Below are 13,171 nucleotides of genomic sequence, written 5' to 3'. Positions count from 1 at the left end.
CTCTTGTTCCTTCTGCTACCCATCCGGGTTCCAGCACTGTCAGCTGGTTCTCGCCAGAGCCTTTGCCCTCGGTGCCTTCATCTCGGTATCCGAGGTCCAGCAACATCAGCTGGTCCTTGGTTGTGCTTTTTAGCACAGGTACCTTCTGCTTAGTAACCATGGTCCAGCACCGTCAGTTGGTCCTCGGTAGTGCCATTGGCTCTTGTTCCTTCTGCTACCCATCCGGGTTCCAGCACTGTCAGCTAGTTCTCGCCAGAGCCTTTGGCCTAGGTGCCTCCATCTCGGTATCCGAGGTCCAGCAACGTCAGCTGGTCCTTGGTAGTGCTTTTTAGCACAGGTATCTTCTGCTTAGTAACCGTGGTCCAGCAACGTCAGTTGGTCCTCGGTAGTGCCATTGGCTCTTGTTCCTTCTGCTACCCATCCCGGTTCCAGCACTGTCAACTGGTTCTCGCCAGAGCCTTTGGCCTAGGTGCCTCCATCTCGGTATCTGAGGTCCAGCAACGTCAGCTGGTCCTTGGTTGTGCTTTTTAGCACAGGTACCTTCTGCTTAGTAACCGTGGTCCAGCACCGTCAGTTGGTCCCCGGTAGTGCCATTGGCTGTTGTTCCTTCTGCTACCCATCCGGGTTCCAGCACTGTCAGCTGGTTCTCGCCAGAGCCTTTGGCCTAGGTGCCTCCATCTCGGTATCCGAGGTCCAGCAACGTCAGCTGGTCCTTGGTAGTTCTTTTTAGCACAGGTACCTTCTGCTTAGTAACCGTGGTCCAGCAATGTCAGTTGGTCCTCGGTAGTGCCATTGGCTCTTATTCCTTCTGCTGGCACTACGGGTTCCAATACTGTCAGCTGGTTCTCGCCAGTTTCTCAGCCTTCTTGTACCTTCTGCTACATTTCCAAGATCAAGCTTTTTGAAATTGTCTTTGGTAATCCTTATTGATCTCCATGACGACGACCCTGATGACGACGACCCTGAAGACCACACCAAAGAAGACCAGAAATATGACCCAAAATATTATGACGAACATGACAAAGAACATGAAGACAACCACCAAGATACAGAACAAAAGACAGAATAACAAGAGGCAGAAGAAGCAAAAGCAGAAGAACAGAAAGCAGAAGAACATTAAGCATGACACTAAAAATCAGCATAGAAGATATCAAGAATTATAAGCAGAAGAAGACTAAGCAGTAAATGGGGGTGAGTCCGTTCCTCCTCGTGGTGTCCCTGGATAATGCCTGCTGCTGCAGGCCAAACTGAATGCGGACAAATCCTGTTGTAAATCTTTTGTGACAGGCAGAACGTAAGGTGTAATCTTATAACTTTTATAGATAAGTACTACAGGAATGCCTGTCACCATAAGAAAATGAAGAAGAAGAAGAATAGGAAGAAGATGAAGAAATAGCACATGAAAATTAATAATAGCTGAATAAGAAGAATATGAAGAATGGAAAAAAAAAATAATGGGAAGAAGGTGAAGAAGAAGAAGATGAATAAGGTGAAGAAAAAGTTGATGAAAAAAATGCTACTGCTGCGGATCATGAAGGAGAAAGTGTGGGAGAAGTACAAAAGAAGGTGAAGAGCATAGAAGTTGTGAAACATACATATCTGACAAAATATAAAAAAGGTTAACATAGTCAATATCTTTTTAACTCCGAACGTCTTGAAAAAAAAATTGGAATAAATGCTATGCCATGTGATTTGAATTAACCTCTATGCCTTTAATGTCTCCTCCACCTCCCACAATACATTCTGCATGATTCTTATTTGTTTTCAATTATGTAGAATTAGCCAACAAAGAAATAAAGGGCTTTTTTAAATTCCGATACCGGAAGTCCCATTGACTTGAATGGGACTTCCGGTATCGGAATCGGCGATACCCGATATTTTTTTCGTTTCGGGCGATACCATCCGATACGATATTTTTGGGTATCGAATGGTATCGCTCAACACTAGATATAATGCTAATGGCAAAACATCAGTTCCAATTTTCATTTACCCACACCTCACGACAATGAGTAAATCAACTATAGCATCTGTAAGCCTATCCATTGTGTTCTATACTGTTTTGTTGCCACCAGTGCCAATGACCTTACATAGCCAGACATCTTCTTGCCTGTCCATCACGTCATCTATGCGGTACTGCTGCTGGTGCCAACAGTCACTGGCGTTACATAACAAAATATTGTAGCTCTTTTCCTGTCCCGTCACATACTGTACTATGCCGTTGCTGCCACTGCTGCTGCCATACATCTCCTGCCTGATAATCATGTTATATTTTTACTGTGCTGCTGGGGTGGAACTGCTGCCAGCAAATTTCAAACTTTAAGGGTTCATTTCATCTCATTTTGGTTCATTGTCTTTTTTTCCAAAAATTATAAAAATAAACAGTATTAAAAAAACAAACAGACATGTTTTATTGCAAGAGATTGATAATATAGGCTAGACCTTTTTGAGGACTTTTGCACACAAAAAAAGTAAAGGTTAAAAGGGCAAGCGGTTATCTTGCTACAATGTTTAAATGTATGGTTAAGTTTCAGTTACGTAGTCAATGAGAGCGCTCTGAGCTCCACCATGGTGTAAAGTGAAGCCCTACCAGAACACCTCCATCACATCAGTGTTCATATTTCTGAGTAAAAGCCATTCAACTTATCTTATTTTACTTTTTTATTCTATTATTTTAATGCAGCACACATGAAGTCCAACAGAAAGAGGTGACGAGAATTCTGGCAGGTAGAAGGTGACTCCAGTCCGACAGCTGCCTACCATTGCTGTGGCCGCTAGAGATGACCATATCTCTTCGAATTCACCTGCTTTGCTGAATTTTCCTCCAAAAGATTGACTTGCGGCAAATAAACTCTGTTTTTGTTTCTGTATTTCATGGTAAACCCTGCAATAATGGCAAAATGAATAGTGATTCCCACTGATTACTTTTCTGATCTGACTTTTTTTCCTGTTATAAATCTCTTGTTGTTCATTTCTGGCTGCAGTAAAATAATGTAGCACTTTGGAAAGAATATGCAGACAAGTAGCCCGGCACTGGATGATATGATGGCGAATATCTCCACCGCCACCATGTTTTTTCCTTTGGTGCTCAGATAAGCCGGGACAAATGTAATCCATACACTAGCAAACACCAACATACTGAAGGTAATAAACTTGGCCTCATTGAATGTATCCGGAAGGTTCCTGGCGAGAAAGGCGACAAGAAGACTGACAGAGGCCAAAAGTCCCATGTAACCCAAGACACATGCAAAAAACACGTTGGACCCTTCATTGCATTCAATGACTATGGTGCCGAGCTCAGCCACTATGTTGAATTCTTCAAAAGGAGCAGAGCTACATAACCATGCTAAGCAAAGGATTATCTGAATCACTGTACATGAGGGGACAATGTATACCGGAATTCTCAGCCCGACGAGTCTCTTTATTTTACTGTCTGGATTTGTGGCACTGAATACCAGGATGACCGTTATAGTCTTGGCCAGTATTGCTGACAGACAGACAGAGAATATGATGCCAAATAATACTTGTCGCAGCATGCAAGTAACTATACTGGGGCGTCCAATGAATGCTAAAGAACATAGGAAACAAAACATTAGCGATATGAGGAGTAGATAACTGAGTTCTCTGTTGTTGGCCTTCACGATCGGCGTTTTGTGCTTGATAATGAACAAGCAGAGCACGGAAAATGTGAGAGCACAGCAGGTGATGGAGATGCAAGCTAGTGATGAACCCAACAACTCATCGTAAGCAAGGAACTGAATGGACTTGGGCACACATTTCTCCTTAGATTGATTTGGCCACTGGTCTACTGGACATGTTAGACATTTGGAACCATCTAGAATGAAAACACATTTTGAATTTAATATGTTTTTGTTACACAAGTTAGGACAGAATATATCAAGTACTATAGATACATACTACGTACTCATGTCGCAAAAGTTATCATGACTCACATGAATACATGACTGCTTCTTCCACCAACTATAACAAATAAAACTTGAGCACTAGCAGAATCCATCACCTGCTACATCTTGCTGCTGTGAGATTACATAGCATAAAGATGCAGGCAGATTCCCTCCCTTTTTCCTCCTATTCCCAAATCAAGAATTATACTGGTAAAATTAATACTTTGTAATTTTAGCAGTGGGGATCTGCTGTATATCAATTTAAGTTAACCCCCCAAAAAATTATCCAGAACCCAAGTAAGTACTGTATATGTGTTAACAAATAGGTTTTGTCTGTTAAATGTCCTCAGTGTGAACATGCTCCAACACATTGCACATTTAATAATTTTTGTTCATGCTCATTTTTTTGTTTTGCTGCAGTCTCTTATACAGTGGTTTGGCTCCCTCTTTTTAATCTAAGCATTTCATCTATATTGCTTCCTATTGATAGGTGTCTGAAAAGTCAGGCCGGGGTCCTGCTCTGCCCACATTTACACTGAGGTCAGCTGACACAAGGTGAGGCTTTAATTCTAAGATAGGAGCATGCCTTTTGGGTACACCTTGTCGCGGTGGGATGGTTCTTACATTTTTTTAAATCAAAATAGCGTTAACTACCATATTTTTCACTTTGTAAGGCGCACTTTTTTCCCCAAAATTTTGGGGAAAAATAGGGGTGCGTCTTACAATGCGAATATACCTTTTTTGTGCTGCTGCTGCAGGTGTCCGATGTTTGTCGCCACTGCGCTGTGTCCCCCGTGTGCTGCCGCCGCCACGCTGTGTCCCCCGGGTGCCGCCAACCTTGCGCTCTGTCCCGTGCTGTGGGGGGGGGCTCTGCCGTTCCATCCAGGCCTGTGCGGTGGATTCCTTCTGGGAAAATGCCCGCCGCGCAAGCGCAGATGGAGATCTCGGCACTGAAATCTCGGGAGATGTACTTTATGTTATTTACATATACTATTACTGGTACTTATTTACTTACTACAGGGTATATGCTCATTTATTTATTTTTCTTGGGTTTTGTCTATATACAATATCCACTTGCTCAGTAAGGATATGTTACAAAGTAATGGATACAGCACCAGTGTAAACCCTCAGCAGAAGTATGACTTACCATTTGGATTGAGGATCTCTCCTTCTGAGCATGGGACACAATCAAAGCAACAAATCTTCTGTCCCTCTTGTGTGGCTCTTCTAAAACCTTTCGGACATGGATTATTGCACAAAGAAACTGGGGGCTAAAAATAAAAAAAAAATAACAGTGAATTAACCAAAGCACATATTTTATATTTAAAGCACCACTCCAGATTTTTTTTTGAAATTTCATGCAAGGAGTGGAAAAATAGATGTTCGTTGCCCCTAGTAATACACTTATCAGCCCCAGGATACTTCTCCTCTTGGTGACACTCATGTTGTCTTCTGCTGGTTGTGAGTGACCTGCCAGAATGCTCGAGTGTTTGCTGGATGAGCTGAAGGTCAATTTTCTTTTTAAGTATATGAGAGCCAGAACGAGGCTCTTTTTGATGTACAATGAGAGCTTGTGACTAGAAATGAGTGACTTTGCCTTTTTTCGGGTCGAGTCGGGTTTCATGAAACTCGACTTTCGCAAAAGTCGGGTCGAACGAAATCGGCCGACTATAGGGAAAAGTCGGAGGCCGACTGAAACACGAAACCCAATGCAAGTCAACGGGGAAGCAAAGTCGGCAGGGAGTGGAGGACAGTAAACACACCTACAGTGCCCATTTCAATGCCAAAAACATCAATTTGTCATGATCCCAGTGCAGGTTTTTGAGCTGCACGTCAGGGGTTAATGTCTGGAGCTCAGTGCAGGTTTTGACCTGCACACATGGGGTTAATGATGGTGGCCTCTTTCTGGTTCTGGGAGAGCTTCTTAAACCCCTGGGAAGCTTCAATCCCTGCCAGCTATACTTTTGCCTTGGGCTAGTGTGCTGACCTCTGTGTGCCTGTGCCTGTTTGCTGTTATAGCTTGTTTATATGGTTCTGACCCGGTTCTGTTTTCCATTGTGAGTTTGCCTGTTGATTCTGTACTTCGCTACCCTCCCTGTGTATGACTCATTGCCTGTGACCTGACTACTCTCTGCTCACCCCTCTTGTACCCTGCAGCTATCTCTGTGTATGACTCATTGGCTACGTCCTGACTATCCTCCCTGTCTATGCCCCTTGGTAAGTTTGTCTCACAGTTACCTTGCTAGGAGTTCTCTTGCTGCTCCTAGCTCCCTGGAGTTTAGGCCACGCCCCTAGCAGTCACGTGCTTTAGGTCCTGCGGCTCTGAAGTTCGCATCTACTCGGCTGATGCCAGCTCCACAGGTATCGTTGAGCACAGTTCGCTTTACTCAGGACGTGCACTGGCTCAGTGAGCAAGTTCAGTGCGGTGTTCCTGACACAATTCTTGTAACTGAAGCTTGTCAACCTTAATTTACTTCCTAATAATAGTTACGCATTGAAAACTGGGGGTTATTTGGCTAAATTTGTGGGGGGGTTGGGCTGGCTCCAGGTTTTGTGTGCCCTGGGCCAAAGAGTGTCAGTGCGCCCCTTTAACACATACTATAACTCATGATGCTCCGATACGCCACAGAAATATAGGTATAGTACAATGACACATACTTCACTGCTTACATGACATGACTGATCTATTTTAAATTGTACAATAGCTCAAAAACAGGACAGTATATTACTCCATGCAGTGTTATGGCCACCACATTGTGCTCCATACTGAATAATGAGCCCCATATATGTCTCCATACCAAATAATTAGTCACATATAATGTTCCATACAGTAACTGATGAGCTCCACATAATGCACCATATATAATGGGCCCCATTTGTAATGCTCCAGTGTATAATGTGCCCCTTAGATGCTGCTCCAGTGTCTGATCTGCCCCATTTACAATGCTCCAGTACATGATGGGCCTCATGGATGATGCTCCAGTGTATCATGGGCCCTAATAATGCTCCATATATAATGGGCCCCATTTGTAATGCTCCAGTGTATAATGGGCCCCTTAGATGCTGCTCCAGTGTCTGATCTGCCCCATTTACATTGCTCCAGTACTTGACTGGCCTCATGGATGATGCTCCAGTGTATGATGGGCTCTAATAATGCTCAATGTATAATGGATCCCATTTGTAATACTCCAGTGTATAATGGGCCCCTTAGATGCTGCTCCAGTGTCTGATCTGCCCCATTTGCATTGCTCCATTACATGATTGGCCTCATGGATGATGCTCCAGTGTATAATGGGCTCCAATAATGCTCCATATATAATGGTTATACAACGAGAAAAGATGATTACAAGGCAAAAAGTTTGTGCTGGTAGCTAATCTATACAAAACAAGCACCTCCATGCAATGATAGTGCCTATGTACCCTTAAGCAAAATATATACAAATTACATGGCAAAGTGCATCAGGTAAAATTACCTCTAAAGGGTCCACAATGATGTACCACTGCCACCTGGGGCTGCACAAAAAAATAATGCTCAAGTGTATAATGTGCCCCTTAGATGCTGCTCCAGTGTCTGATCTGCCTTAATTACAATGCCCCAGTACATGATGGGCCTCAAGGATGATGCTCCAGTGTATGATGGGCTCCAATAATGCTCCATATATAATGGGCCCCATTTGTAATGCTCCAGTGTATCATGGGCCCTAATAAAGCTCTATATATAATGGGCCCCATTAGTAATGCTCCAGTGTATAATGGGAACCTTAGATGCTGCTCCAGTGTCTGATCTGCCCCATTTACAATGCTCCAGTACATGATGGGCCTCATGGATAATGCTCCAGTGTATCATGGGCCCTAATAATGCTCCACATATAATGGGCCCCATTTGTAATGCTCCAGTGTATGATGCACCCCTTAGATGCTGCTCCAGTGTCTGATCTGCCCCATTTACATTGCTCCAGTACATCATGGGCCCTATTTTTAATTAGCCCAGGCATGGTATGTGAAAAGAGCTCCATGGAGTAATCTGAGGTGTGTGCTTCCACATCCTTCACTTTTGGTGTGGGTGAAGGACACAAGGAAAGGGGTTGCTCCTGACCAGAATCCTGCAGTTACGACTCAGTGCTTGCATTTTTTACAACTTCAGAAGAGGAGGCGATAGAGCTGGAGGCTGTTTCAGCAATGTAAGCCACAAACAGTTCCTGATACTCCGGCTTTAAAAGCAGTCTACCTACTCCCAGAAAACGGAGCCTTACAGGCCTTCCAGAGCTACACCATGACGCTGGCTCAACACCTCCTGCCTTAGCTGCTATTGTGTTTTTGGCACTACCAGCAGATGCACCACCACCACCATCAGTACCAGGTGGCCCTCCAAACCCACATGCGCGTCCTCTTCCACCATACTTCCACATGTTTTTGAAAATGGACCCAAAATACCAGCAGATATATGGTACTGTATCAGAAGCGTACAGCTCTACACAGTCTATGGATAACAGTATATCTCCATATATATATTTCATGAGGCATACACAGATGCTCACAGGCTCAGTATGGATTACCCAATAGAATAACAAGTTGAAAAAGGGTACAGTATCACCAGATACAAGGTATATATAGTATATTGTAAACATTCTGATTCTCTGTATACATTTCAGGAGGCAGACACAAACGCTCTCAGGCCCAGTATGGATTACACAAGAATATGAAAAGCTGTAAATTGGTTATGTAACACTAGCGTACAGCTGTATACAGTGTTGGGGTAATCTTAAAGTTCCAAATATATTGTCAGAGTAACAGACAGACGTTTACAGGCTCATGATGGATTACACCAGAATCTAAATAGCTAAAAAGGTTACTGTATCAGAAGCGTTCTGCTGTATACAGTGTTGGCCAAATTGAAAATATCGGTATATATTTCCGTAGTCACCCTCAGACGCTCACTCAGTTTGGTTTTGACCATAATAAAAATTGTTGTAAAAAAGGTCCTGGATAACAAGATAGCAAGTATATATATTTTTAGGGTACAATTGAAATCTCTGTATAAATAGTCCCGTAGTCACTCTCAGACGCTTACACAGTATGGATTTGACCGTAATGCTAAATGTCGAACAAAGGTACTGTATATAACAAGATACAAGCTGTATCGAGTATAGTGTAAAAATTTGTTTTTCCGATTCACCGTATATATAGAAGGCGTAACCCACACACGCTCACTCACTATGGATGATGTAGGGATGGTGGATTGACAGACAAACCAGCCTGTAGTGAGAAGCAGAGGTGTAGCGCAGTGTAGGTGTGAAACCGCTAAGATAAAGAGAAAGGGTGCAGTGTTTTAGCTTGCCCATTGGAGGGCAGTGGAGAGTGTAGGAGTGGGACTGAATAACTGCCATTGGTCAGAGAAACTGTTAGGTGATGGTGGGCGGAGTTACCAGAACTGGAAGTATAAAAGGCTGAGGGAAGGTTCTGGAAGAGTCAGTCAGCGAAGGGAGTGTGGTAGGGGGCCGGGCTAGGGGGGTGGGCCACTGCTTACCAGACGAGGCAAAGATGTATCGCCAGGCCCGGGTACCTATTCTTCAGCTCCAGTCACAGTAACGCACCTCGCGGATCTTTCACTGGGGGCTGTCCTAGACCAATCTACCCCCAGCGCTTCACTTGCCCGACATCGTCTTCCAATCGGTACCCCCGGGGCCTCCCCCCCCGGCTGCCTCTTCTCCTTGCCTGTCCTGCAGTCCATCGGGTCAGGGCCACCACCCTGACTGTCTCTCCTTGGTCCGTCCCCCTGGCCGAGCTTTTCTCACTTTCTCCGTCTTCCTCTGAGCTCCTCCCGGGACTAAACTCCCCTGGAGCCCCGCCTTCTTCTATTTATCCCCTCTCTCACAGGGGAATTTCCCACCCGGGCTCCTATCTCCCCGCCCCCCATGACTAAGCGGATTCCTAAGCCCTAAGCTGATGTTAAGTCCTGTACTACTCTCCCCTGCCATCTTGTGGCCATTTCACAGTACTGCACTCCCTTTTCTGTCTTTCCCTGCTGTTACCTTTCTAACCTGTCAATCTCTGTCACTAGTGCACAAACCGTTCCCTCCTTCTACCAGTCACGTCTGTCCGTCAAGTCACCTTCCCCACACTCCTCCACCCTTTGTCCATTGTCGTCCCGACAATCGTACTTCCTACCTATGTCGTTCTGAATCTTATCCACAGTCTGTTGTCGGACCGGTCATTGGGCCACACCCGCCACGGGGACCGAACTAAACCAGGAGCACCATCCTCCGAGCAGCCTACTGCTACCCGCCAGCGCGCATGCCACGTGACAACTTTTTTCGGGTTGGCGAGGTCTACCCGGACTACTCTACGGCGTGTACCTCCCACTGCTCTCCCCTTCCACTACCTTCAACCATTTTTTCCTTTTTGGGGTGTCCGTGGTGTCGGGGATCTGACTTGGGACCACTGTCTGGTTTGATATCTATCATCTCCTCATCCTTCATTAAAAGAGTCATGGTCGGCGTCTTCGTCACAACTACCTCCTACCCGGAACCTGTTACATACATTTTTTGTTAAACACACTACTTATTAAATCAACTTTAACATACCGTATATATGATTACCACTATACTAATAACAATAGGAGTTACTCTACCGGAGTACCCCTTTCTCTTTTTTTTTTTTTGTTTTTCTCTTTTTTCCCAAAACACATTAACATATTTTTCCGCAGCATTTTCCGCACAGCATTCTTAAAAGAAAGACTCCCCCTCACTTTGATATTAGCACTTTTTCCCACATCCCCGCTGTATCAGGAGAAAACAATAAACCTTTTCCTCAACTTTGGATGCATAACTGTCCTCTTTAGGCCTGCACAACGGTGCAACGAAATCCCAACAGTCCGGGCCATCTCCTGACGGTGGATGTTGCGCCAGTCAAGCAGGGGAACCCCACAGCCATCAGGTTTCCGGGATGTCTCGACTGTTCCCGAGCCCTGAGTGTTCTTTTTGCCCAGGGCTCAGGGGCCATCTCCCTCCTGAGAGATGAGTCAAAAGGGATAGAAGGGGACAAAAGTGGTTCCATGGTGCGCGTTCCGTGCCAGTTCTCTGCCTGGGAACCAGCAGTTCACCACCGGTGGCGGCGCGGACGCACTCATCTCTGTCGATGTGGTGGCTTCGCTCCGTCTGGCCCCCAGCTCCTGCAGCTCCAACCGCAGGTGAGGGACCGGGGTCGTGGACCGATGAGAATCAGAGCGGCGAAGCTGGGGCCTGCTAGAGTGGTTAGCAGACGGCTCCGCAGAGGCGGCGGAGCCCGATGACCCGGCCGAAGCCGCAATCAGGAGCAGGGCCGGAGCAGACGGGGACCTTGATGGGCAGGACGCAGCCGCGGTATGGCGTGCTGCAGAGGCGGCCGCGGACATCGGTGAGCAGGCCGCAGCTGGAACCATGAGCGAGGCAGAGGCGGCAGCGGGTGCCGCTGGGTAGGCCACGGCCAGTGCCGCGATCGAACCAGGGGCGGCCGCGGAGCAGGTCGCAACCAGAGTTGCAGACGGGGCCGTAGTAGCGGCCGGCTTCATGGACGGGGCCGCTGCTGAAAGGGGGAACGCAGCAGCGTCGGCCGCGAGCTGGATCCGCACTGGCGACACCGGACGTGGCGTCGCCGGGCGGGGTGGTTCGGGGATGTGGCAGTTCCGCAGCGGCGACACCGGACATGGCGCCGCCGGGCAGGGTGGTTCGGGGACGGGAGCAGGGGCATCGATCAGCCCGGCAGAGGCCGCCAAGTCCTCCGCGGCCGGGCCTCCAGGAGCACAGGAGGCCGCGCGGTGTGGCTGGGTGGTGGGGGCCGCATGCGGAGCCGCCGGCAGAGCCGGGGGAACTCCCACCTTCCCCAGCGCTGCGGCCTCCGACACGTCATCCCACGGCTCCTCCCGCAGCCTCCGTTCTTCACCCCGCCGTCCGGCGGGGCTAGCCTCCAGGCTGGGGGATCCTGCGGGGAGGCTCCCTGGCGTTGTCTTCAGCAGTCGCTCCTCTTCTCCGCCCGTTGTCTGGCTTTCGTACCACCCCGGATCCTCCGATGACAAGCAAGGATCCGGAACACAGTCTCCAAATTATAATCCACAGGCCAGCGATTTGTAATCCACAGGTGTTTGTAATCCACAGGCACTTGTAATCCACAGAGGAACAGTCCAAGACCTTCTAGGTTCTTCAAACGCAGGCCTGCCGCGGAAGGTGTCGTATTAGCGGCGGCGATCCTGCCGACTATGCCAAATGTGGTAGGGGGCCGGACTAGGGGGAGGGCCACTGCTTACCAGACGAGGCAAAGATGAGACAGAGACAGCTTCCACTTGTAACAGTTCCGGATTTATTTGTCGTCCTCCTGACGACCACCAAACACGCATCGCAGCTTCTTTACACCACTGTATCGCCAGGCCCGAATACCTATTCTTCAGCTCCAGTCACAGTAATGCACCTCGCGGATCTTTCACTGGGGGCTGTCCTAGACCAATCTACCCCCAGCGCTTCACTTGCCTGAGATCGTCTTCCAATCGGTACCCCCGGGGCCTCGTCTGTCTTGCGGTACGTCGAGTCAGGGTCTCCCCCCGGCTGCCTCTTCTCCTTGCCTGTCCTGCAGTCCGTCGGGTCAGGGCCACCCCCCTGACTGTCTCTCCTTGGTCCACCCCCCCTGGCCGAGCTCTTCTCACTTTCTCCGTCTTCTTCTGAGCTCCTCCCGGGACTAAACTCCACTGTAGCCCCGCCTTCTTCTATTTATCCCCTCTCTCACAGGGGAATTTCCTACCCGGGCTCCTATCTCCCCGCCCCCCATGACTAAGCGGATTCCTAAGCCCTAAGCTGATGTTAAGTCCTGTACTACTCTCCCCTGCCATCTTGTGGTCATTTCACGGTACTGCACTCCCTTTCTGTCTTTCCCTGCTGTTACCTTTCTAACCTGTCAATCTCTGTCACTAGTGCACAAACCGTCCCCTCCTTCTACCAGTCACGTCTGTCTGTCAAGTCACCTTCCCCACAAGAGCACAGTAAAGAGGAAGTTCTGTTGAGGAAATAGAGACAGTGGAAAGGCTCCAGAGAGGACTGACAGTTGAGGCGGTCACAGGGGGTGGCCCAGAGGATGGTAGCCGCAGATGAAGACGGCCTGGGGCTATCATACGGACGGTGTGCTCAGACTGGTGCAGCGCTGTGGTGGTTGGGCCTAGGCCATCCACAGTGGAAGAGCCACAGAGGACACCACGATCATAGTTACAAAGGAAGTGAAGGTACCGGGGCCTCTGTACAGAGAAA

The 13,171-nt window shown here is 47.6% G+C and overlaps 1 protein-coding gene across 1 annotated transcript in view; it reads right to left on the bottom strand.

Moving 5' to 3' along the window:
• Positions 1–2,390: 2,390 nt before the first annotated feature.
• The window catches only part of LOC141083083 (extracellular calcium-sensing receptor-like), a 142,969-nt gene continuing 132,188 nt past the window's right edge, over positions 2,391–13,171 (bottom strand). The window contains exons 6-7 of the mRNA XM_073567252.1: positions 5,050–5,173; positions 2,391–3,832 (exon numbers count right to left, since the gene is read on the bottom strand). Coding sequence (XP_073423353.1) covers positions 2,919–3,832; positions 5,050–5,173 — 1,038 coding nt within the window. The 3' untranslated portion in view covers positions 2,391–2,918. The remainder of the gene's footprint in view (positions 3,833–5,049; positions 5,174–13,171) is intronic.

This window comes from Dendrobates tinctorius, unplaced genomic scaffold (genome assembly GCF_039654945.1).
Source record: "Dendrobates tinctorius isolate UK_male_01 unplaced genomic scaffold, ASM3965494v1 ptg000019l, whole genome shotgun sequence".
NCBI lineage: Eukaryota > Metazoa > Chordata > Amphibia > Anura > Dendrobatidae > Dendrobates > Dendrobates tinctorius.
This window is presented reverse-complemented; position numbering and strand designations above follow the sequence as displayed.